Raw genomic sequence first — 27,426 nt, 5'->3', positions numbered from 1 at the left:
CAGTTATTCAAAACGAGCAAAGACCATCATAACTGACTTCAGTCTAGCGCGAGTATTATATGCGATCTACACTGTATGATGAATAAATCTCTTACCCCTTATTTACACCGCACGCGTCTGCGGCGCATTAGCCGGAGCTGATCAACCGCGCCGTGGCAAGTTTCTGAAGCGGCTCTCTGCGCTGCATCACTAAAGATAGGCTCCTAGTATATTTTTGCATACATTTAAATCATAATAAACAATTAAACCAACATATAGCACCTCAATACCATGGTAAAAAATATAACTAGGCCTATATGGTTTTTAGATAGCCTATTTGTATGCAAAACAGTGGTCTAAAAACATTCAGTATAAAAGGCACACATGCTATAGCTTAATCACAAATACAGAATTATATACCATTACTCCTGTAATAAAATTCAGTGTGAATATCCCACATTTCTGCCACAATACCATGGTGCAGTGAGTGTTACTGCAGTAAATCCATGGTAAATTATGGCAACGTGTAGATTGAAAAGCCTTCTGACTGTCTCGTTGCACACAATGTTTCTCCTGTTTGGCTGTAAACTTTAAACGACCACAGAGTCCTGTGTGTTCTCCGCTGAATTCAAGCGCTTCACACTGGATCTCGCAGTGCTGTTTAGTGCTCGCGTGACCGAGTAAACACATCTGATTCCGCTCTAGTGGACTCCCGCCGCAGTTTGACTTTGATCCGATCGGATAAACGGTCCGTGTGTCGCGGTTCAAATGAGTCGCACTGTTTCGTTCCGCTTTTGGCGCATAAACATTATATCGAACTCTTCATATCGTTTTATCGAGGAAAATTATATCGCGATAATTATCGTTATCGAATTATCGCCCAGCCGTATGTATATGTATATATAGGCCTATGCATCATGCATCTCTCCAAATTATTTAGTAAATGATTTGATTGTAGTTTATGTTTTAGAAAAATCTCTTGTTTTCATGGGAAAATGTGGATGAAATTGTTAGACAAACTTTCAATGTGCACCTACTCAACCAACAACCGTCAATCCTTATATCTGAAGGCATTCAAACAAACACGCAATCAGCTCTGACAATAGAAAAAAATTGACTAATGTGCGAGGACAAATGAATAACCTACTTTCTAGGCAACTAGAAGATGAAGTCAAGCAAAATAGCATCACACCCCTACTAACACACACACACACACACACACACACAAACACAGCAAGTACACACCCTCAAACAGGCTGCAGGGCTGAGAGCTGTCTGAGCCACCGCTCACCCTGAAAAACAGGCTGATCAGAAGAGAACAAGAATCATGGGAAGCAGAGCACAAGTCCTTTGAATATCAGCTGAGACAGAACACAAACCCTGCTCTGAAGAACCAGGAGACCCCATTCATTCATCTTCGCCTGTGACCGAGCGAGCAGGACAGCAATCCCCGACCATAATATTTACTCACCCGCAACGGCTGTAGCATCAACTCCCCGTCCCAGTTTAAACAGATCATCAAGCCTGCTGAGACACACAGTGAAAACCTCTCAGTGCTGTCATGATTATCTTAAGACTAAAGCCTCTTTCTCTTTCGTTCCTTCTTTATGTCTTAAGCAGTGTGAGAGGTGGTTTGGGGGTGGAGAGATGCTAAAATAATAGCGCTAGTGTTTAAGAAGGGAACTCTCTAACCACGAGAAGAGAGGGGGCAACGAAAGGACTGAGGGAGAGACAGAGAGTTCAAGTCAGAGGAAGCAATGAGACTGAGAAACAGATGGGAATATAAAAATGTCAAAGATGGTCAAGGTGACAGTTTGTAACCATTTATGGCTAGAACTTACGCTAAAAGCAATGGTTCGCAAACCTCCCAGCAGACCACTTTAAAAGAAAAACGATTGTAGACTACTTCACACCTCAAAACAATTACCAATACCATATCATTTATTGTTATGAATTGATTAATCAGTTGGTAAAATTTCAGGTAGGTAAGATTTTTGAAGTCACCCACCAAAAACTTAAATTTTGTGATTTAAAATGGATTTCTATTTTTCCATTTTAAAATAGTTCTCAGCAATTATTACTCCAGTTTTCAGTGTCACACGATCCTTCAGAAATCATTCTAATATGCTGATTTGGTGCTCAAGAAACATTTATTTTTATTATGTTGAAAACAGTTAAGCTGTCTTTTTAACAAACGTCTTTACTGTAAAAATGTCATACATTTTATATAAATATTTGAAATATAAATATATCAGTTTTCAATTTATATATATATATATATATATATATATATATATATATATATATATATATATATATATATATATATATATATATATATATATATATATATATATATATATAAATAAAAGGGTTAGTTCACCCCAAAATGAAAATTATGTAATTACTCATCCTCATGTCGTTCCAAACCCATAAGACCTTCGTTCATCTTCGGAACACAAATTCAGATGTTTTTGATGAAATCGGAGAGCTATCTGACACTCCATAGACTGCAACACAACTGAAATGTAAATACATCGATAAAACCGTCCATGTGACATCAGTGGCTCAACTTCAGTTTTGCGATGCTGCGAGAATACTTTTTTTTGTGCAGAGAAAACAAAAATAATTTACTCAACCATTCTTCTCCCCTGAGTTACGTTGTCCGCCATTTTAGAGAATATCAAAACGCATACGCACGCTTTCCCCCCCAAGCGTAAACAACGCTTAATACGCAGATTACGTTCATGCGTGCACTTCCCCCCCTCGAACGTAAACAATGCTGATTACATCAAATACGTTCTTATGTACTCTCCAAAATGGCAGAAGACGTAACTCTGGGGAGAAGAATGGTTGAGTAAATTATGTTATTTTTGTTTTCTTTGCGCCAAAAAATAAATACAATTATTCTCGCAGCGTCGCAAAACTGAGGTTGAGCCACTGATGTCACATGGACGGTTTTACCGATGTATTTACTACATTTCTGGACCTGGGAATATTTCAGTTGTGTTGCTGTCTATGGAGTGTCAGATAGCTCTCCGATTTCATCAAATGTTCCGAAGATGAACGAAGGTTTGGAACGACATAAGGGTGAGTAATTAATGACAGAATTTTCATTTTGGGGTGAATTAACCCTTTAAGTTAAATATGTTTTTATTTAACTAGTTTATTTTAGTGCTTAAATTTTTTTTCTGTTCTTTGCAAAGACAACATTTCAAAGTTTTTTTTTTTTAAATCCAATACTTATCTTATTTCAATTAACAAAAATGTTAATACCAATTTGCCTTAACAAGCAGCATTAACAAATGTTTCCATATAAGTTTTCTCCTCTCAACTTCTGAGGGAAATCATCCGATGACTGACTTGTCTAAATTTCAAGCTAGCATGAGAACAGGCTAAAATATAAACTCACTTGCCATCCATTCTTACATAAAACGTCCCACTGAGTTGAAATGAGACAATTCACTAAAGAATGGTGTCACATACTATTCGCACAGAAACCCATTCTACTCATGAATAAGGGCCAGTGTACGCAGCCAAGACGGTGTGGAAATCTTACTTACAAAAGCTCAAATCGATCCCTCCATCGACTGTCACACCGTACCACTCAGGACTGTCCCAACACCGCCTGCGTCTGACTGACTCACTGACTTCACCCCTCAGCAACTGATTTGTGCCTGTCACTTCTACTGACGTGGGTCTGTGGCTTGGTGTCTGTGCCACTACAGTCAGAAAAGAACCAAAATAACTCATAAACAACACCCACCTCTCATAAGACTAATCAAACGAAACCTTGAGTACCTCATTTTTCTTCTAATAGATCAGCATTTTCAAAACAACACACCTTTGCATCTTTCCTTTCTGCGATTACTAATAAGTGCCATCTCTCCTCCAGTGAACGCACGCATGCACGCACAAGGCAACAGCTTCGTGGAAATCAACTCTAGGGTCAGGTCTGTAATTTTTCCGTATCCATCTCTATAAAGCTGACAAGCGCCTCCTAATTCTGCCTATAAATATTCATTTGAAATTAGAAAACCATCTATTATACCAATTCTGTTGCCTGCTGCCGCATAATTGGTCTGCCCGTTTCCTGTAAGCGTACACACAGCTCTCTAATGAGCTCTTGAAAGTCGCCAAATGAAAATCCCTCCCACTGTGCGAAACTCATTTACATCCTTTTACAAAATGTTTACTAATTCAGCTAAATTTGAATAAGGTTTAAAAATGTCATGCTTCCATCTAAATGGCACCGGTAGTAGACGGCACTGTTATTTAAACATTCAAATTAGTGCGTCCATCTGTCTCAGCACGTACGCATGGGACAGTGGCGGCTTGATGCGGGGACGGAGAGGACGTCTATATTTCACAACAGCAGAGGAGGATGTTTGATCTGTGTCATATCAGAACAGCGAGCGCTAGTTAGTCACACGCAGCCTTTAGCCTGACCTCTACCTTGTGACACAAAAATCAACCTCAAAAGCCACCTCTGAACCACACGGGCCTTTCTCTGGATGATTGGATTTGTAATTGATCCCGTCAATGCTTTCCAAGGCAGGAAGGATCAAGGACAGTTGGTGTACTATCTTAGACTGTACTGTAAGGCAAGGCCTAAAATGCCACGATGCAAAGCTATCTACATGTGCAAATAATTTTTTTCCTTCATTTTTTAAAGTTGACTTGAAACATAAGTTGCATTCATCTTTTCTTATTTTGATATATCCAAGTGAAAGAAAAAAATGACACTATGTCATTTGATATAGGGTCATTCCGTGTCAACTCAACCAGAGGTCCCCGGCTAAAATTTTTGATTTTGCTTATATTTATTCTGAAGAAAGATAAACATGCATAGTGATGAAAGCCAAAATATTAAGTGTCATGGATGAATATTTACTGACTGAGTAATACACTATTTTGTAGAGGGGGGACCTGAGATTCTGAGTCAAATTACAGGGAGGTAAAATTGACTTAAAGATGGCAGCATCATAATGTTACTTTTACACAGAGATTGATAGGTCTGTTAGTAAAATCTAGGGCTGCCCCCTAATACTCGACTAATTGTTAGTCGACCAGAAGAGGCTTGGTTGACCAAAATTTTATTAGTCGCAGACAGGGCCGTCCTTTGAGCAGTGCAACTGGTGCGGTCGCACGAGGCCCTGTGCTTTCTGAGGGCTCACGGTAGGACAGATGGAGGCTGTATATATAGATCACTTGTATAACATATTTGGCACACCATTATCTTTTAGTTTCAATCTTTCTGAAAATCCTGTTGAATTGTGCCTTGTTTGTAAATGAATCCATGGTGAAATGATGTGAACAAACGACCAAGTTCTTACTGATGTGGTCTGGAACGTCATTAAAAATAAACTTCATCTACTCTTTCCAAATGCTGGGATCAGAAGGAAGGCAATGCAAAGACTGTTTTTCCACAACTTAGCACTGCATGGTCTTGTTTCCGTCTGAGCCATCTTTATTGTTTGATTTCTGCATAGACCTGCATTTGCCTCTCTCGTTTTTTACACTACATGTGCGAATTGGTGGACGGGGCTAAACAGGCAGCGATGTAGAATCGGTAGGTGGGGCTAAACAGACACGCGTTGATCTTCTGAGGCGGCGGTGTTTAGCCTACTATTACATCATAAGCCCGATTCAGATGGCAATTGTTTCTCATATGGATGTCTGTAAAAATACATTTACATATCACCTCAGTGATAAAACTCATGGATTTGGATGGCGATTTATTCACAGTGGAGGAGGGAGTTCTGTGATCCTACGAACCCGGGAACATGATTGTCAGTCACATGATTGTCTGCTGTAATTGAAATGAATTTTATTTACAAATTTATTCTTATTATTGTGTAAAATGTATTCTTATTACAAGCATATTTTATTATATATAATCCTATTTATTATTTGATTATTTAAATCTCCTGTTTAAAAATAGGAAAATAGAAGCACTAGCCTATAGTTTTATATAATTATACGCTTATATATTATCTGTTTATAATACACATTTTAAAACTGTATTGCATGCCTGCTTCTTCCATAATAAAGACCCATTTCGAATGTTTACGTGCTTTTCTTCTCTTTCTGCTCCCAGTTATGAAGTATTGTTTTTTTAAATACTTTCCAACCTTTCAGAAAAAAATATGCAAATTACACCAAAGTACAACGTTACCTTACAGTGTTCGGGAGTGCTCAAAAAGGGTTTAAATACTGAATTTCTTTTGTGGATTTTTTGTGGATTCGGACAGCAATTAAATTACCACACGACCTTGGTGTCTGTCAAAAAACAGTAAGTAATTCAGCCGGGGATTCTTATAGGGGTGGTGAGAGAAAAACAGACATTACGGATTCGGACGGCATTAAAATCCCCAACTACCCCCTGTAAATGGTGAAAATCACTTACGTTCCCCTGAGAAACGATTACCGTCCGAATAGGGCTATAGAATAGATTAGAACACTCCACAAGCTGTTGTTTTTGCAGATTGCCTTCAATATAAGCTGTTTTTAGACTAACGAGAAAGTTTTGAGTTCTGAAACATACAGGATGTTTTTATAGCACAAATATCAAAGGGATTTTGATTTATCAGTTCATGACCCCTTTAATCTGTATTAATTTGTCTTAATAAAATAATACAACACTAAAAAAGTAAACAATTTTAAAGATTAAAAAATCAAACTTTCAGTATAAAATGTACAGCATGAAAAATGTCAGTTTTATTTTTCAAAATGACATTTAATTGAGATTACAGTTAACATTTTATTAAGTCTTAGTATTTTATTAATTTTATAAGTATGTAATTATATTATTATATTAATTGTATTGCTTCACTTCAAATGCAAACAAAGTAAATGCAAATGAAAAGGATTCTTGAGAGCTGTGGAAAAGGGGAATCAATTTGAAGTAACTGAACTGAATTAAAACTGTAGCTTTAAAAAACATGCAACATGCAGCAAGAGTCATATGGACCATTTATATCATATGTTCATTGTGTGGAAGAAAGCAACAAAAACATTTTACTAAATATCTCTATTTGTGTTCCATGGAAGAAAGAAAGTCATACAGGTTTGGAAGGACCTGAGGGTGAGTAAATAATGACAATTTTCCTTTAACTACTTGACCAAAATACCCCACACTGCATAAAAGTCAGATAAGGTTGTGCTGTCAACATACTAAATTCAAAAGTTGCAACTCACAGTACACAAACATGCTTCCTTGGTCATCAGAGCCACACCACCACAGGAACCTCCCACATAGACCTCCAGTATCTATGGTAACCTCCTCTGAGTGACGTCACACTGACATTGCATCATAACCCCATGAGCTAATTGGGTCGCTTTTCTCAGGTCCCATGAAGAGGAGAAGCTGAATAAAACAGGCAGAGTGGGAGAAGGGAGCTGTGATGGTGGAGAAGATTGAAATTGACTGACCGAGAAGACGACCCACAGACGCTATTAATAGCCATTCAGCCTCTTCAGTCACCAGAACAAAAGCCATATGTGCACAAAGCAACACACACACTGCTTATGGATGAGAGAGAGACAGATGGAGGCGTCAGACTGATGAGAGATTGAGAAGAGCGAGAGAGAGGTACAGAGCCGACCGTGTCTCCCCAGAGCGAAGTCCAACTCATTTCTGTAAATTGGTTCTTTCGAACGGTTTGCTTCAGAAAAAATAAATAAATAAATGACTGAGCAATTCGTTTACATCACACGGTTATTGACATCCCAGCATCTCCACAACATTCCTATAAAGTCCTATGACGCATATTTTGTTAATTACATAAAGGCAGTTTATTCTAATTTTGTGCCAATTTGTTGGAGCATGAATCAGCTCATAAAAAAGCTGTTTAGCGCTTTAATCTAATTTGCATTTACATTAAACAAAGACTACAATTCATTTCCTGGTTAAAGTCTTTTAAAATGCTATTAAAACCAACAACTACTCTGTATAAGCATTGATAAAATAGTCTTACAATCAGGTTGTTAACATATTTCTAGTAAGTTTAATTACACTTCTGCTATTGACTAATTTACTTTTCACCCAGTCAGTCATACACTCCAAATGTTCTTAGCATCACCACGCAGCTCGGTACTTGGTTCAATACGAATCATATGTGTGCAAAAGAGGCTGTATCATGTGAGATTCGATCCCCTTGTACGACTACATGTGGCGGCTTGTAACTCACAATAGGTCTGCTTTTAAAAGTTTAAATGTTATATTTAAAAATCCAATTGCTTCAGGAGAAAATGAATGGTATCTTGTGGAACCTGACTGTTGCACAATTTCTTTCAGTCAATAGAATCATTCTGGGCTCCAACAGGATTCTGCATTCTGTTGGAACACGACAATTGTTCAACAGAGTCAGTGAGCTGTCAAACCAGATCAGTCAAAGTTGGACAAATCTGAAAGAATCAGCTGTCTGTAAAGAGTAAGGGAACTCTAAAATTAAATGAATCACTTGCCAGTCAGACAAGTCTGACAGAGATTGTTCAAGGTTCAGTGAGTTAGAGAGTTGTAAAGACAGATCACCGCAGGCCAAATTTGAGTTTACATAAGTTCAATTATTCAGGAACCGCTCGGACAATTCAGTCAGATTCATAAATGAACAGAGTAGTTGAAAAAAAAAAAAAAAATTTGTTTATGAATCAGACATCATTAAATCCTGTATCAGACATTGCTAAATTACTAGCTGCATTCGATTGGCTCCATGGGATAGTAAAGTATGCACTTTAGGCTCTCGCCAGAAGTTTTATGAATACTGTGAATTCAGACAAGTGTTGCCAATTTAGCAATTTTGTAGCTATATTTAGCGACTTCCCCCACCCCTTTTGAGATTTTTTTTTTTTTAATTTAGGGACAAATATAGAAACTTCTTGGACAAACCTTATCAAAGTTCTTCATCTTGTCCACTGATCTATATTCATCTTTATGTAGATCAGTGAATTTGCCATTATGATTTCATCTAGTAACATTTAGCTACTTTCACTTGAAAGCAGTTGGCAACACTGATTCAGACATGCTAGCCTACTCGCCTACTATTAGTAGAGAAGTACAATTTCGCCATTCTCGGTTCACGGAGTCAGTTAATTGATTCGAAAAGCCGCTCTGACCGATTCTTGAACGAATCGATCGGTGCTGTTCTGTGATCCAGTTCAACCGATTAACTGAAAAGATCCGACTCAAAGGAATGATTCACTTATGATTCAGACGTCGCTAAATCACGCACAGCTCCCTCTAGACGTAAACATGTCTGCCATTCAAACACACCGCCATACATTGAATGCGGGCTAGTGAAAACACTGCATATGAAAGCACAGTGACAGAAGGACACACACAGCTGCGCCACGGTAGAGACAGAGGGCGCATTGTCTGCCCGCAGGACAGTGGACACACACACACACACACACGTGTACGTGTACATGCATGCCAACCCAGGTGTCTTTTGTTTTCTTTACTTCCAGTTCGGTAGTACCACATAAAAACATGGGGGAATATCAATTAACGTCCTTGCAATGCGACAGAAACCTCATATTAAACAGTTATTGATCTCACCTATTCCTGTCTACCATGGCTTAAAAACCTAGTATACTGCTTACCAAGACAGCATTTTGGGCATCATAGTCGCCCAAAAATATCGCATTCGTTTTGGACGCTAAAGATGCCCAAAAATGCTATGTAGCCTGGCGGAACACTAGGTTTTGAGACACAGCCCATACACCACCATGCAGCCCGGAATCACTGTTCACAGATCAGATCAAACTGATCATCCAAAAAAGAAGAACCAGTCAGGAGCCAAAACAGGAATCGACTCACCAGAGACAAGCAACAAAGAAAAGTAATCGGATTGCGTCTATCAATTAACACAAGCATCAAAGCAAAAATGCATAAACGTGACAGGGAAACACTCACTTGTCAGAAGTGACCCGCTCGGTCCACTGGCGGCGGCTCTCTCACACACACTCTCACACACTCTCTCTCTCTCACACACACACACACACAACACGCGCGAGCGCGCGCGCAGACGGAATAAGCCCTGCTGTAGCGATGTGGACCGCTGGCTCACAGCCTGCTCCCCTGATTTGCTCGAAGAACTGCAGCCATCTTGCTGAAGCCCGTGTGGCAAACCAACCACATGCCTAGACGTAGGAGGGGAGGAACTAGTCAAATCATCCTAAACATTTCCACTTATGTCTTGAAAAAGAGTTTTCCAATATTGTCAATTGCTTATGCCATGAAATTATATGAATTTTTAGATCAATAGATTTTAAGCAACAACTTATGCATGTTTCTTATTATTTATGATATAAGGTAATAAATTGTCACAATGTTAAAGTCTTTACTGTCACTTTTGATAAATTTAATGCGTCCTTTTTGAATAAAATTTCTGTAAAAAAAAATCTTACTGTCCCCAAACTTTTGAATGGTGGTATGTATATATAATTTATATGTATACATATATATTGCTCTATGGTAAACTCTGTATATATATATATATATATATAAATAAAAAATTTCCGGTGGGAATAAAAGGGATAATATATTTAGGTTGTGTGGTTTTACTGTATCACTTACACTTAGATGTTATGGTGGAAATGAGTAACAGGGGCCCTTGGTTGTGTGACTGGGGCCCAACATTTAGTGCTATGCCCCTGAATGCAACAGACTAACTGCTGCTATAAAGGAGGAAAATGAATTTACCACATGCACAAGTTCATAATGCTAAAATTTAATCAGGTTGCCCCTTCCCCCCATAAATATTACACGTGGTAGAAAGCCTATCCAATAAAAAGGAAGCATATATTAAAATTTTCAATCAATTTTATTGAGCTTATCACGTTTCACGCCCTCTGGCATGGTCTCTCAGTCAATTAATTAGCTACTGGGCGCAATGGAGCAGTACCGCCCTCTGGCGGATCCTTCAGGATGCTTCGCACGTCTCCTTCATCCTTGGAAAAATGTCTGTAACTGACATGCAAAGTTATCATCCGTGATCCTTTAATATTCTTCTTTGAAAACATTTACCTCATTATAAAGTCATGTTAGCTGGACTGAATGTGTAAGCCCATTAAATACTTGACGCAGAAGGCTGGAAGAAGAATTTTTGATCTGCAGGAGGTTTGTTTGTTTGGCTCCCAGGTTGATTCACTTATTAATCAAAAACAATAAACATACATACAAACACTCAAACATACACATATATCATTCCATAAAGTTCTTCATATTTTCTTTTTTTCAGACCCTGCAAACTGTATTAATCAGCACTGATGATTTAAGCCTGCGCTTCAATTATCAGGGAATCCATTTGTTAGAAGGAAGACAAAAACAGGACTGATTGTGCACCCTAGGCATGTAGAGAAAGAGACAGTGGTAATGTGTGGGTGAGATCTGGAATAACAGTGATTCAGCATTCAGTTGAAGAAAACAGGAAAGATGTGAATCGGAAAGAAAAGCCCCTGAGAACTGTCGGTAGAAAATGAGATCTTCGAGTCAGAGTTCTTAATCACGCCTGTCTGATATATTGACTCTTTTCGACAGAACTGACTTCTCAGTCTGTGCTATGGCTGGGACAACCTAGGGGAGTCCGAGATGGAGGGGAATGTCAAAGCTCATCCTCCTCCATCTGCTTGAACGCCTCCAAGTCCTCCTGCCAATCAGCCATCAGAGAGTCCACCGATTGGTTGCTAGAGTCTTCGTTCACCGCAGGCTCCTCCCCTACATCCACGGAGACGTAACTGCCAAGTTCCTCCGCTGGCTGAACCGACTCTACGACTGAGTCGTCTGTTCTCTGTTCCTGAGTAGTTACTTGTGATTGGTCAACAGGTTCCGAAGAGGCGGGAGAAGTGTGGTCTTTCTCCTCTGTGGAGCAGTCCTCTTCTTCTGCTCCAGCCGTAACTTGAAAAAGAGGTCAGTTAAATGAACCACAAGGAATCTATTTAATATCAATCATACATCACTGACAAAACCTAGTAGACCACATGAGGCATGGAGAATGATGACATGATGATTTTGTCACCCAGAAACATGCAGATTTTAAGTGAAATTGCACTAATACAAGTCCATAAACTTTCGGTGTGTTCAAATCCTCCTGGGTTCGTATAGAGTGCTGCAGCCTTGACGTCCAAACACAGAAAACTAATTTGTCATGGGTTCCCACAAGACTTTCCTAAGGGTTTTTATAATGGGTTTTTTCATTTTAAAAAATTACGTGAACGTGACATTTTGCCCTACAATATAAATTGCACACATTCATACCCCAAATGTTCTTATGTAGTTGCTTGATACAAACGTATGTTTTTATCAAAACAAGCATAACTGCTTCAAAATGTGCGTTTTCAGTATAGGTGTGTGTAATTCACGTCGTAGAACAAAACGTCCATGTTTTGACAAATTATATTTGCCACAGAACTTGTTTTATTCCTAAACTGAAAATTCCCATTATAAAAACCCATTTCAAATGAGTTTATTTATCTTTAAGCACTCTATTAGAGTTAGGAAGTCAAAATTACAACATCAGGTGCTTTCAACCCATTTTCTTCTAAGCAAGGTGCTGTTGTACCTTTTTTTGTACATGTATATATATATATAATACTTCTTGTACAAAAATGAAGACTGATGAAAATGATGACTAAAGAATGTGCATCTGGTGTGCTCAGTGTATGAGAGTGCTGTAAATTGAATTCTATATTTGTTATATATTGTGTTATACACGACTATTGTTTTTAAACACTATTTACACCTGGTATTAAGATACGCTTTCAGTGATACTATCACAAGTGATCAGCACATTTACACCTGGTTGTTATGTGTTTAAATACCTCTTCTGTGAGCACTTGTGTTTGGATTTTGTCCAGATCCTCCCCCTCATTTCATCACACGGTTGTTTTGTGGAAGTGCTGAGTGTGGTGCACAAATACGACTGAATAAAGGAGGTATTACGCTGCTTATAAGCGTGCGAGAAAGGAAGCAAATGGTAATGTGGATTCCAATTGAAATCAAGTTGGAGTAAATTATTTTGGTGCACTTTCTCAAAACACATCCTATAGTGCTCACGTGTTAGATCAGTGGGCAGAAAGTAGGTGGTCCTTTGTGGCTGTTTGAACACATTCTACCACATAAGTGTCTACGCTATGAAAGAAATCTGGTCGAATGAGTTTTTTCGACTACCACTGGAAAGTGGTCAGAAGTGAACAAGTTCAAAATGTGACTCCATCTACACCTGTATTTAATGTTTTACGCAAGAACACATCTTAATATCAGGTGTAAACAGATCCTTAACTAGTTTAATTGTAAATGAAAAATAATAATTTAGATCATTTCAATAAATTTATCATCAGTACAGACACAGCATGCATTTTCTTGCCATATTTTCTTACTGACATGAAGCTCAGGGCCTAAAGAATGTTCAGAATTTCCTACTTGGTGATGGCATTTATTAGTAAATAAGATCTTTGCAACCTGACTCATTAAAAACAAGTGGGTTTGATGCGTGAAGGGAAACCCATTGAGGAGGGGTACTTACTGCCATCCAACAGGGAGCCCGGGAGGGCTTTCCCCTTAAATATGGATTCTGCTCATCCAAGAAGGTAGGGAAAAAAGTAGTAGAAAGGGAAAAGAGTTACAAACACAGAGGGGAAGAGTAATAAAGGAAGAATAATTAGAAAGGAATGAAAGTAGATGATGACCACCTTCCTCACATATTAACATTTTTCCATATTCATGTCTTAGAAAGTGTCTCACCTCTGTCTCTAGCTTTATCACTGAGCAGCACTTCCACCTCCCTGTACTCCTTTAGAGCCTCCAACAGGATGTTACCCTCTTTGTGGAACAGGAAAAGAAGTGGTAAAGTGACATCATCGGTCTTCCGCCCATCTCCCGCCATTTGGAACAATGGAGCCGTATCACTGCTGCTGCCCTCATTGTCATCTAAACAGAAACGACAGTAAAGAGAGAGAAAATAATACTAAGACTGATTTATTCTGTAGAAAACAGTTAACTAAAACTATTTAAAAACTGATTTTTGGTAATTAAAAATTTGGATAAATTAAAAAGAGACAAACTTAAAAAACATAAGAAAATTATAAATGTTGTTTTGGCAATTAACTACAATAAAATATGTTCAAGTACTAAATTAAAAATACATTAAAGCTATTCGGGGAAAAAAAAACTAATACAAATTACATAAAATTACTAAAACTACATTGAAAACTGAAAATACTAAAAATAAAGATCATTCAAAACTAGTGCTGTCAAATGATTAATCGCGATTAATCGCATCCAAAATAAAAGTTTTTGTTTACATAATATGTGACCCTGGACCACAAAACGGGGGTGGTGATGGCGCAGTGGATAAGACACATGCCTTTGGTGTGAGAGACCCGGGTTCGAATCCACTGAGAGACACCAATGTGTCCCTGAGCAAGACACTTAACCCCTAGTTGCTCCAGAGGCGTGCGACCTCTGACATATATAGCAATTGTAAGTCGCTTTGGATAAAAGCGTCAGCTAAATGAATAAATGTAAAACCAGTCTTAAGTGTCAATTATTCAAAATTGAGGTTTATACATTATCTGAAAGCTGAACAAATAAGCTTCCCATTGACGTATGGTTTGTTCGGATAGGACAATATTTGGCCGAAATACAACTATTTGAAAATCTAGAATCTGAGGGTGCAAAAAAATCGAAATATTGAGAAAATCACTTTTAAAGTTGTTCAATGAAGTTATTAGCAATGCATATTACTTATCAAAAATTAAGTTTTGATATATTTACGGCAAGAAATTTACAAAATATCTTCATGAAACATGATCTTTACTTAATATCCTAATGATTTTTGGCATAAAAGAAAAATCGATCATTTTGACCCATACAATGTATTTTTGGCTATTGCTACAAATATATCCCAGCGACTTAAGACTGGTTTTGTGGTTCAGGGTCACATATATGTGTGTGTGTGCTGTGTATATTTATTATGCATATATAAATACACACACATGCATGTATATATTTCAGAAAAATATTTTATGTTTATATATTACATAGATTTATATATAATATAAATTATGTAAATTTAAATATATACAGGTCCTTTTAAAAAAATTAGCATATTGTGATAAAGTTCATTATTTTCTGTAATGTACTGATAAACATTAGACTTTCATATATTTTAGATTCATTACAACACAACTGAAGTAGTTCAAGCCTTTTATTGTTTTAATATTGATGATTTTGGCATACAGCTCATGAAAACCCAAAATTCCTATCTCAAAAAATTTGCATATTTCATCCGACCAATAAAAGAATGGCCATTATGTTAATTTATGCACTCAATACTTGGTCGGGAATCCTTTTGCAGAAATGACTGCTTCAATGCGGCGTGGCATGGAGGCAATCAGCCTGTGGCACTGCTGAGGTGTTATGGAGGCCCAGGATGCTTCGATAGCGGCCTTAAGCTCATCCAGAGTGTTGGGTCTTGCGTCTCTCAACTTTCTCTTCACAATATCCCACAGATTCTCTATGGGGTTCAGGTCAGGAGAGTTGGCAGGCCAATTGAGCACAGTAATACCATGGTCAGTAAACCATTTACCAGTGGTTTTGGCACTGTGAGCAGGTGCCAGGTCGTGCTGAAAAATGAAATCTTCATCTCCATAAAGCTTTTCAGCAGATGGAAGCATGAAGTGCTCCAAAATCTCCTGATAGCTAGCTGCATTGACCATGCCCTTGATAAAACACAGTGGACCAACACCAGCATCACTGACTGTGGGTACTTGACACTGGACTTCAGGCATTTTGGCATTTCCCTCTCCCCAGTCTTCCTCCAGACTCTGGCACCTTGATTTCCGAATGACATGCAAAATTAGCTTTCATCCGAAAAAAGTACTTTGGACCACTGAGCAACAGTCCAGTGCTGCTTCTCTGTAGCCCAGGTCAGGCGCTTCTGCCGCTGTTTCTGGTTCAAAAGTGGCTTGACCTGGGGAATGCGGCACCTGTAGCCCATTTCCTGCACACGCCTGTACACGGTGGCTCTGGATGTTTCTACTCCAGACTCAGTCCACTGCTTCCGCAGGTCCCCCAAGGTCTGGAATCGGTCCTTCTCCACAATCTTCCTCAGGGTCCGGTGACCTCTTCTCGTTGTGCTGCGTTTTCTGCCACACTTTTTCCTTCCCACAGACTTCCCACTGAGGTGCCTTGATACAGCACTCTGGGAACAGCCTATTCGTTCAGAAATTTCTTTCTGTGTCTTACCCTCTTGCTTGAGGGTGTCAATGATGGCCTTCTGGACAGCAGTCAGGTCGGCAGTCTTACCCATGATTGCGGTTTTGAGTAATGAACCAGGCTGGGAGTTTTTAAAAGCCTCAGGAATCTTTTGCAGGTGTTTAGAGTTAATTAGTTGATTCAGATGATTAGGTTAATAGCTCGTTTAGAGAACCTTTTCATGATATGCTAATTTTTTGAGATAGGAATTTTGGGTTTTCATGAGCTGTATGCCAAAATCATCAATATTAAAACAATAAAAGGCTTGAACTACTTCAGTTGTGTTGTAATGAATCTAAAATATATGAAAGTCTAATGTTTATCAGTACATTACAGAAAATAATGAACTTTATCACAATATGCTAATTTTTTGAGAAGGACCTGTATTATGTAAACAAAAACTTTTATTTTGGATGCGATCAATCATTTGACAGTCCTATTCAAAAGATGAATAAATATTTTAATAGAATATAAAATCACACTAAAATAGCACTGGTACAAAGGCAATAAAAATATTATAATGAATAATTTTAAGCAGCCATGGTCAAATACAGTCCATTAACTAGATCGGGGGTTTTTAAACAGGCCCCAGAAGCCCCAGGAGCCCACAAAAGGGTTTACATGTAACATTAATGGGGGAAAAATACACAGTAAACCTAATTAAAACTAAATATTTTCCAAATAATATTTTGCTTGGGTTTCAGTAACAATATAAAGGCCACCTATTTAAGTTTGTTTAGTGGGAGAGTTCTTTGTGCGGAAATCATTACATTTAGGGGACAATGGCATGAAAAATATTGAAAACTCCTGAACTAGGTGACTTGACTTCATGAAACATGTCTCACCTATGACGATGCCTCCGATGGCCCCAGCTTTCTGAATGTGCCTGGCCTTTTCTGCAAACATGCACTGGCCTCTTTGCAGCAGAGCGATGCGGCCTGCCACAATTTCACTGTTACTCAACTCAGAACAGCCGTTATAGGGCTCCGCTACAGTTACGAACCCACGCATCTGAGGGAGAAGGGAAAAAGAACAAAATACACAGTATAGCATGACTAAAAAAAATGTATACCCTGTATCAAGAACAAACCAAGAACAACACAGAAATAGCCAAAAAATGAGCAAGTTGATAATAAAAGGTCACATTTAATCATACTCACTCCAGAACTGCTTTTGGAAAGATCCATTCCAAACTGCGCAGGGCCTGCGGTCAGAACCACTCTACCCAAAAAGGGGTGTGAAACAATCTGAACAGCTCGCGGAGGAAGCTGCTCTTTCTGCTGCTGGCTGGACAGCTCCATCATTTCCTGCATGAAACGCATGCCGTCTTCTGCAGCGACTGCGCTCACCGCCTATAGTGAGGAAGAAAGGGACATTTTGCTTGAATCTACAGATTCAAAATACAAATTATATACAGGTGTGCACATAAGTTTTTCAGCCTGGTTCTCATAAGAGCACCTGGTAGGGCTGCATGTAAGCAGGAGTCACATGCGATTAATCGTGCAGCCCTAGCACCTGGAGATTTGGTTTGGTCCTCACATTGCACATAGTGTGACCCATTAAATATAACTTTAAAAAATAAATTAATAATAGTGATAGTACTTTATTTATTAAACAAAATAATAAAGTGTGATAATAGTATTACATTTTAAAATAAAAAGGGAGCATTAAATAAAAATACAGTTATGTTATAGTAAACTTAAAAATAAAATGCTAATATTTACTTTTTTTAATAGGAATTTTTATAATTTTCAAACTTAAAATCAGCATTTGGCGGGTTGCCCTGAGTTTAGCGCTGCCGACTGAAGAGCATCAGTGAATGGAATGTCACAGTTTTGCATTGTGCTTCGAAAACGGTGGCAGATAGCCTGGATTTATGATTTCAGCTTGAATAGAAATCTTATACAGTATTACAGTTTGTTGATCTAAAATGTCAATTGTGCATTAACAACTATCAACCATGTACGCAAATGAGCAGTCTGAGCAGTCCACTTATATACACCCCTGCTTACATAGTATAATTCCTTTACTAATATAAAATAATATAATATAATAGCAGGATTAGAGTCTTAAAAAGATAAACACAGGCTTGCTGGGTCTGCATGGTACCTGTGTGGCATGTTGAACGAGTTGTACTCTGCCATCCTTCAAATGGATGAGACTGACACCCATCCGCCTCAGCAGCTCCAGATGTTCAGGGTTATTGGCCATGAAGTCTTGAGCCCTAAGAGGAGGACGTCCCATGCCAGGCTCTCTGCAGAAGACAGATGAAAAGAAATCATTAAATATCTTTTTGAAAATGCCCTATAATTTTAACCTGAGCACAAGTTTTTTTTTAATGCAATTATTAACAGAGCATCTGTGTATATTATAACTGTAATGTATTAATTCTAAATAATATGTATATCTAATTTATATAGTATAAAATTACGTAAAATGCTATTTAAACATAGACCAGCTGGTTTTATCACTTTCTCACCGATGAGTGGTCGGGTGCGGACAACTCTTATACACCGCACTCCTGATCGGTTCTCGGAGATTGCGTGGGTAGGCGGGATCAGGAAAGAGTAGGCGGGTGTTAGGGCAAGTCCACTCAAAATTTGAGTCATCAAGCTCCTCTCCAGCCTGGGGTAACAGAAAGATAGTATATCAACATTTGATAGATTTAAAGTACACAAACAGTAAAAACTGATATGGCGCTGATGTGCAGTACCATATTGTTAACCAAAGGGGACGCCTGTGAGTTTGAAGCAGTGGAGAGGGAAAGAGGCAACAGATGAGCTTCAGTGGTAAAGATGTAGTCCTCCACATTAAAAGGCAAATCCTCCTCCTCAGCAAACAACAGGAACAGGTACTTAAACATCTCCGCCAGGAAAAACGAGTCCATACTGAAACAGGTGGGTGGTGATAAAGAGAAATGAATATGCCATGAGACAGCCTATCACCCACTCTTTACTCATCACACTCCCTTCACAAAATCTTCTCAAACTATTTGTACAAAAATATTACATATAAATCAACATCATCTTTAACTACCCACAAACTCCTGCTCTTACCGGTCCTCGTGACTCCCTGTCCTCACATCCTTCATAGCAGCGAAGCCACAGGGAACCCGAGCGAACCGGTTCAGGTTCTCCAGTATGGTGCGGCCCACCTCCAGGTAATATGGATCTCTGGTTGCCTTTGGAGGAAATTAATAATTTGTATTGTCTCAATGGTTTACAACATTAAAGTACATGGTCGAATGCACTACAGCAGGAGCAGTGCAGCGTGAAGGAGGTCACATTTACAGATTGACTAGAAGAAAAATTATGTGAGTGAAAGAGCTGTTGTATTGAGATTTAGCTGAGAACTCCGTGACACCTCTGTACCTTATAGAGGAAGTAGGTGCTTTCTGCAAATTCTGGTCGGAGGGGGTGCTGAGCCCAGTGAACCCGGAAATCAGTGGTGAAGGCCTGGCGAGACAGTACGTGAGGGGGTGGGCCAAAGTCAAGAAGAGTTTGTAAACCACAGACGGTGAAGAAATTGAAAAGACAGACAGAAGAAAAGAGGATCTACCTCTGGGAGGAAGTTGTGTTTCTTGGTAACCTGATAAAGCATTTCATGGGTCTCTATGGCTGGCCGGATATCCCCCTTTAACACCTACAATGAGCAGAAAGGAACAGAGCTCTAACGTTTGGATTTTCATGACTGAATGAAAACAAGACTGATTATTGATTACACACCTGCAATCCAGGGAAAAAGGCAAGCAAGGAGTCCATCCAGGTGCGCGCTGGCAGCAGGGGTTTGTGGATGTGGACGTCCAGTAGCAGAGGAGGTTGGCTGATGTACTTCATAATGGATGCATAGTGCTGAAATACATGCCAAGCAAACACAATTCATGAATACAGAGAAGGTAAAGAAACCTGCTATTTCAGGGCAGACAAAACTAAAATGAGTCACACTAGATTAGGTATAAAAGTTATTTTAGATCCTACAGCTGTGGGCAACAAGATATAATGTCACACTCCACGGCTTCTGTTCTGAATAATGATCAATTATAAAATAAATACAATATTAATATTAATATAACGTCTAAAAAATATATACAAATAATAATTAAAAATGCCCAAATATACAACCTACTCCGGCCTACTTAAATAAACAGAAAAAATTGTACATAACATAAGACAAAAAGTCTACAACTACATACACATGCATATGAAATTATGAAAGTGAATGGAGTCTCTTCAAAGTCAATATGAAATTGTGTTTGAAACCCATTTAAGAGTAAAAAAGGTGTCCATCTGGGATCGATTGGATTAGCAAAGTTGTCTAAATATGACAGATATGTGGAGAAAAGGGGTTGAAAAATAAGACTGCTTGGTAGTGCAAACTGAAAAGGAGATTCATTTCAGTGGTGCTGCAAGCCATTACAGGATTATAATGACTTTAACAAAAGGATACTCACAGTGTTAAAGCGCTGCAGAAATCGATCATCTCCAAGTAATATATAAGCCTTCATTAAGTACTCATAATAGGAATCTATGCCTGCCCCAACGCCGCTGTCTGTTAAGGGAACAATTACAAAAAACATCATGATTCAGACTTGACGTTTCCCTAATTTGTCTGTATATAAGCACATTTGTTTCATGTCTTGGTGGGTTGTTGGGTATGAATCAGTCTCACCCCTGCGGACCCACTCTCCGGAGTGGATATTGATGGTTGTTCCCACTAGATTACTGTTCCTCTGTCTCTTTTCCCAAAGGAAGTCAAGAGCTCTTCTCGCATGAGCCTGTAAACAATACAACAGTACACCACCACCTAAATACTGGCCTACTTCAATAGATTTAGTCATCATAAGTCTCTTTCACCACACACAGTGAGAACATTCCTGACCTCATAATACTTTTCATAGTTCACAATGAGTCACGCTAATGTTGTCTTTGTCTTACAGACGGTACAGTTATGTCATAAGAAATCTATGCTATAATTCTGTAGACAGAAGGTGTACAAATATTCCAGGAATCAACATTTCAGGCTGAAATTACATCAGTGCTTCATTGTTAGCTTGTTACAAAACAATCACAACAGTTTTTCTTGGTGGCCTTAAGTGCTCTAGTCAACATGAATTATACAAAACGCAAGATTTTCAAACACTTCTCTGTACCCTAAAAATAAATATTTATCTGGAGATTATATAAGGACATATCAAAAACTCACTTCCAACATTAAGCTATTTTACCTCAAATGTGGGGTCCCCAGTAAAGCGGCTCAAGGCTGCAAATTCTAGAATGATTGTCCCGGCACAGGCAGTGCAGGTGTCCGTTTCGGTGCCTGTACGGGTCTCGGGCCCACGGACTCCATAACGCAGGTTCACCTGTAAATGCAAGATCAAAAATTTTTGATATCAAAAACACAGTAAAAACAGCAATACTGTCAAATATTATTATGATTTTAAAAATAATGTTTTGCATTTAATAGGTTTTAAAATGTCATTTATTCCTGTGATGGCCATCACTTCAGTCTTCAATGTCACATAATCATTTTGGTGCTTAAGTAACATTTCTTTTTATGTTGAAAATATTTAGATGCCTGTTTTCATGGAAACTGCAATACTTTTTTTTTAAGGATTTTTAATAAATAGAAAATGAAAACAAAAACATCATTTATTTCAAATATAAATCTTTTGTAACGTTACAGTATAAATGCCTTTATTGTCACTTTTGATCATTTTTATCTGTCCTTGCTAAATAAAAGCATTAATTTCTTTCAAGTAAATAATAATTAAATGGGGATTAACCTCAAAGTGGACATTAGAACTGATATCATTACATTAAAGAAGGTTCAGTTATTAAATCAAAATTATTTGAGAATAAAGAGGTGACCCCTGTCACAAGCCATGAAATAAGCATAACTCTAAGCAGGAAATTTGTTGTGTTAGACATTATCTAATTATACAGTTTAGTGGCCATTATAAAAAAAAATATCACAGAATGTTGTGATGAACCAATCAGAATCAGGTATTTAGGTATTCTCTGTGAGTATACAGCAAAACTGTATAATAAACTAACAGCAACTGGGAAAGGGGTGGTCATGCTGATGATGAGATTGTGCAGCCATTGTGGGAAGTCACAGACTTCAACAAAGCACTGCTACGATCAGAACAGCCGATTCAACAGAGATTCAAAACAAGAGAATTAATCCTCTAAAAAACAGAGATTAATGCTCTAAACAACACAATTGCATGGCCAAAAAGACTGGAAGAGTGACATATTTCCATTCCAGGGATGATTTTTGATCAGTCATATTGTATATGCAATGCACTTACTCACTCTAGGGTAAGGCAGGCCACTGCTGGTGTTAAATGCAGGCAGCAGTCTGAGTCCAAGATCTTTGGCCATATGCAGCAGCTCATCCTGATACCAGACCATTCGGCCACTTCCTTTCAACATGACAGCCATGGTATGGCCTCCCAGTAGTCCACTATGGAGAACAGTGAAGTTTTAAACAACCAAAATGGCCACAATTTACTCTGTGTTCAAAACTGTAATCTTTTACTCTGTCAGCCCATTTTGAAACTCTGACAGATGCCTTACTCACCCCAGCACCCGGATGTTGGTCTCAAATACAGACACCACGATGTCATTATCCAACCGTACATCCGCCACCACTCTCCTCACTGCCTGCTCAAACTCCACCGTCTTATTTAACAGCTGTGAGATGTCAGAGCAGGTCATGAGCAAACAACCCTGGGTTTGACTGTACATATGAGTGTTTGTATGAGGTTTCAAGTTCTGTTTGAGATGTTACTCACTGCAAGAGTGTCAAGAGTGTCGATGAGGGTGAGGGAGAACCTGAAGGAACAGGAAAACATGTTTTCACCTCTGTCTTTCTTAAAAAAGAACTAAATAAAAAGAAATTTCTACACCTCTCCATCTTTATTTTCTCTCCAAAAGACTTACTTCCCCAGGGCATCATCTACATCCCCTCGACTGGGCTCTAGTCCACGTACTCTCCCACGGCAAGTCAAAGGCATCAGCTCATCTGCGGGGTATGCATGGTCCTGTCAAAACAGAGATGAAATGTGATGAAATCAGGCAGATGTTAATTATAATGCTGTTCTCTCAAACATTAATCTATCTCCCCTATCCTCGCCATCCTCCTGTGCATGTTTTTTATTTATTTTTTTAAACAGGAGGTTATCGCATTTCAGTTTCACACATCTTATGTTTCCAAAATGCTTAGAGACACTTCTGGGCATAACAGAGGCTTCACAACTTTACGTCACAACTTTTCTGGGATGTATTTTACACTGTTTAGGAACATTTATTGGCAAACCAGCGATGTTATCGGGATAATCTAAATTAAAATTCTGGCTTCATTTACTCACATTCATGTCCAAATTTATATGACTTTACTTCTTCTGTGGAACTTGAAGATATTTTAAAGAACATTTCAACTGTTTTTGTCAATACAATGACAGTCAGTGGAGTCCAAAACAACACTTGACTGACTTTCAAATTCAAAATGCTTGTGTTTCATAGAAGAAAGAAATGCAGTAACACCTATTTTAATGTGCTGTAGTTACATTTGTCACGTGTATTTACAGTAATTATTACTATATTCTTACTAGTAGCAATAAATCATGCATAATTACATAAATACATAATTACAACTAAAAATAAACCAATCCCTAAACCTATGATACGTAAATGTTGTTACTCAGAACTTATTTGTGTAAAGATGTTTTGTTTAAAGATTGCTTGTAAGAATTCTTTAAAAATATTAATACTTTTATTCAGCAAGGATGCATTCAATTGACCAAAAATGACAGTAAAAACATATTTAAAGATACAAAATATTTCTATTTAAAATAAATCCTGTTCTACTGTTTGTATCTTTAGAAATAACGCATCACAGTTTCCACAAAAACTATTAAGCAGCACAACTGATTTCAATATTGATAACAGAAGAAATGTTTCTAGAGCACCAATTTCAAATCAGCATATTAGAATGATTCATGACGCTGAAGACTGGAGCAATGGTTGCTGAAAATTCAGCTTTTCCATCACAGGAATATTTATTTAAAAATACATTCAAATAGAAACCATGTATTTTAAGTTTATAAAAATACTTCACATTATTACTGTTTTTACTGTATTTATGCACAAATTAATGCAGCCTTGGTAAGCATTAGAGACTGGAACAGTAGCATTAAAATTTCCTTGTACCCAACTGTTAACAAAGAAAGTTATCAGTCCAGTCACTGTGTACATACCATGTAGTTTTGATAAGCGTGGTCAAACATTTCCAGCACTTGGTTCCTGAGAAGCAAAGACATTTCTCAAATAAAGAAAACTTTCTGAATCATACAGCAAGCAAGTCATAATTTTGTGTTTCCTCACACAGACCCATACCTCAGTTTATTCTTCTCATCTCTACTCATGGCCTCCGACAAACTGATGGAGGTTCCCATAAAAAACAGCAGCAAAAAAGCAGGCAACATTGTTGCAGAATGAAGCATCCACTGGTTTCACAATGGACTTCACATAGATGAGTCAACTTTTCCTATCTTAGATGAGTGTATTTAGCACCAAGTTATTGTTCATCCACCTCCGGTCCATCATTTTCAAATTTAATGTCAAAAAACATAATGCAGGAAAGATTTAGTAACACCCACAGCATTTGAATACATTCACTGTTCCAGCTCAATAACTTTACAGTTCCTGTTCTTATCTGAACGTTTCACTTGGATGAATGCAGCTCTGGTACATTTCTGAGATGCTTCTAGTGTCTATTACAAATTGACTAATGAAGAAAGAACGATCAAGTCAAATTTTCCTCACACAAAAGTCCTGTCTCAGCCAATTGCTGTTGTCTCACCTGTCTGTCACCTTGATATCACGTTGGCACCCATGTGACACGTCTGCATGCTATACTCATCACCGACAAAACAACACAACTACATCACTGTAGATCCCCAGCAGAGACAGGCTCAAGAGAAGCTCCAGATGGGGCCATGGAAAAAGATGCTTCGTCTCTAATAGCAACCATCACCATGGGTGACACGATCAGCAGTTTAAATCCCCAGAAGGAAGGAGATAGAGCATTGTATTGATCCTATTAAAACTGATAACAATTAGATAAATAGTATGCGTGTCCCAGTGCCATCATCGTGATACTAAAAACAAGTTTAAACCATGTAGAAAATGCTGCGGCGTTATTCAGGGATAAAATATCCAATGAAATGTTGTTGTCAAGAAGATACGATGAAAAAAAAGATTTATAAACCAGTCACGTTCTGTTGTTTAGCTCGCCGGCTAACCCGTCGATGACAGTTCGGCAGTACTGGACATATGTTATTGAGGCAGAAACGCTGCTGAAACTAGCGGAAAGACCATCTTAATCTGTTCTTCGATCATCCATGAGTGATTAGAAGGTCCATTCAGCTCTCCGATTCAGACAAATAAAAAATATTCCGTTAAATAGTGATTTTACGGCAGGTGTAATACAAAGGGCCAGGGGTCTCTATCTCACAATCGCCGAGTGAATGATGATCACCAGTCTTACGCCAGCTCATAGGAGGACGTCAACATCCGCATCCGGGTATACGCCCCGTAAACGGTGTAAGCGCAAATACTACAGTTCCCAGCATGCCTTTCAAGAGTCAAGAGTCATGTGCACAGTGAGGAAAGGAAAGTTTCCCTGTACTTTGCTGTCCACATTGAATGCCAAGACAAGTCCAAATTATGTTAAAAGAAATCTAAATAAAAACAGACGTACACATAAATAACAATAATAAAACAGACATACACAAAACAAACACACAAGTAAAAATAATAAAGTACAGCTATGTTGCAGGAGTAGAAATAGACTATGAATATAGAAATATAGACTATGTACATCTGAATGTGCGAGTGGCAATAATGACTTGTGCGAACAACAATATAGTGCAATATTAACATTAACTTGTCCACTTGTAGCAGTAATATGTAGTACATCTCTGTGTGTGAGTGTGCAATGTTGACTTATGGACAAAACAGTAGTACAGTGCCTGTAACAAATTGAGTGCAACTACATGATAATAATAATAATAGCAGCTTTAACATAATGTGCAAATCAAGATGACGCTACTTGATAAGAAATAGCAGCTTTTTACTTTTACATTATAAAGAAACATTAAATATAAAACAAACATATATAAATATAATAGAATAAAAAAGTAATAAAACAATAAATTATTATTATTATTGTTGTTGTTGTTGGTATTAGAAGTAATAGTAGTAGTAGTAGTAATGCATCTTACTGCACTTGTCTGCTCTAAATTCCTTTCGGTATATATTGTTTACATATATATATATATATATATATATATATATATATATATATATATATATATATATATATATATATATATATATATATTATGTTGAATGCATTTGTAAAATAAATAAATAAAATTAAAATAAATAAGTGAATAAAATTAAAAATACAGTATGTATGTGTTATATTTCTTCTTGTGAGATTAATGTAATGTCAAATTATATTCAAAATTTGAAAAAAATATTTAGTTTTTATTAGTTACAGTTTTAGTGTGTTTATACATAAACTCTATCTATGAAATTTGCCTCAACGAGACAAAGGAAGTGATTTTGTTCCAAAAATGATTAAATGTATTCAAATGATTTATTTCAGAACAAAGGCAAAACATTTAATAAAAGAAAATACTATATAAAAAACATAAAATATAAAATAAACATATAAATATAATTAAAAACATGAATAATAAAAATCTTAAAAGAATCTGGGAATTAAAATATGAATAAGATACTAATATTCTTTGTTATGCACCTTACAAAGATCACACTTTGTATATATGTTCGCTTTTAATTTCATTCGGTAATTACTGTGTAATACAATTGTGAATTAATTTTATTTACTAGATATGCGGCGGTTAGAAACGGATTTATTTATTTTTTCCCAATTTACATAATTTATTACTCCAGTAAGCAATATGCTCCAGTCCAGCCATGATGTCTCTCTCACATGACTCGAATGATTTTATAACTAGATTTAGATTTGTTTTATAACACCTAACTAGGTGAAAGGGACGTTTTTTATTAAAAATGTAAAGAATGAAATCCCACCACATTGTATGTATTCATCACAACATATTTCTTAATGCAATGCATTAAGGGTCCTCTAAA

The 27,426-nt window shown here is 37.6% G+C and overlaps 2 protein-coding genes across 6 annotated transcripts in view; both read right to left on the bottom strand.

Annotated features, from left to right (window-relative positions):
- Positions 1-10,081, bottom strand: part of LOC306848372 (uncharacterized protein C1orf21 homolog) — a 29,708-nt gene extending 19,627 nt beyond the window's left edge. Inside the window, exon 1 of one of the 3 annotated variants that reach the window (XM_079382881.1) lies at positions 9,896-10,081. The gene's annotated coding sequence lies outside the window, so the exon portion shown is untranslated. Of the gene's footprint in view, positions 1-95; positions 739-1,450; positions 1,558-9,895 lie in introns of those variants that run through there. The other 2 variants (XM_079382882.1, XM_079382883.1) reach the window with 2 other exon arrangements.
- A 617-nt stretch (positions 10,082-10,698) lies between these two features.
- On the bottom strand, positions 10,699-25,787 carry LOC306848667 (ER degradation-enhancing alpha-mannosidase-like protein 3). 3 transcript variants are annotated; one of them, XM_079383351.1, is made up of 22 exons: positions 25,103-25,229; positions 24,637-24,832; positions 24,498-24,543; positions 23,182-23,282; positions 23,034-23,073; positions 22,820-22,932; positions 22,552-22,702; positions 21,462-21,596; positions 20,906-21,011; positions 20,688-20,785; positions 19,963-20,088; positions 19,796-19,879; positions 19,609-19,692; positions 19,294-19,418; positions 18,951-19,125; positions 18,717-18,862; positions 18,347-18,491; positions 17,398-17,589; positions 17,083-17,248; positions 13,724-13,909; positions 13,506-13,553; positions 10,794-11,878 (listed from the first exon to the last, which is right to left on the bottom strand). In XM_079383351.1, the coding sequence occupies exons 2-22, from the start codon at positions 24,741-24,743 to the stop codon at positions 11,586-11,588; spliced, it is 2,667 nt and encodes an 888-aa protein (XP_079239477.1). In that variant the 5' UTR covers positions 24,744-24,832; positions 25,103-25,229; the 3' UTR covers positions 10,794-11,585. The 3 variants fall into 3 exon arrangements, with proteins under 3 accessions (XP_079239479.1, XP_079239477.1, XP_079239478.1); XM_079383353.1 differs by lacking the exon at positions 13,506-13,553 and having other exon boundaries at positions 10,699-11,878; positions 25,103-25,787; XM_079383352.1 differs by having other exon boundaries at positions 24,637-25,786.
- Positions 25,788-27,426: the final 1,639 nt, after the last annotated feature.

The sequence above is a fragment of the Barbus barbus genome (assembly GCF_936440315.1).
Source record: "Barbus barbus genome assembly, chromosome: 28".
In the NCBI taxonomy this organism is placed as follows: Eukaryota; Metazoa; Chordata; class Actinopteri; order Cypriniformes; family Cyprinidae; genus Barbus; species Barbus barbus.
The sequence above is the reverse complement of the archived record's forward strand: the minus strand, read 5'-3'. Positions and strand labels throughout refer to the sequence as shown.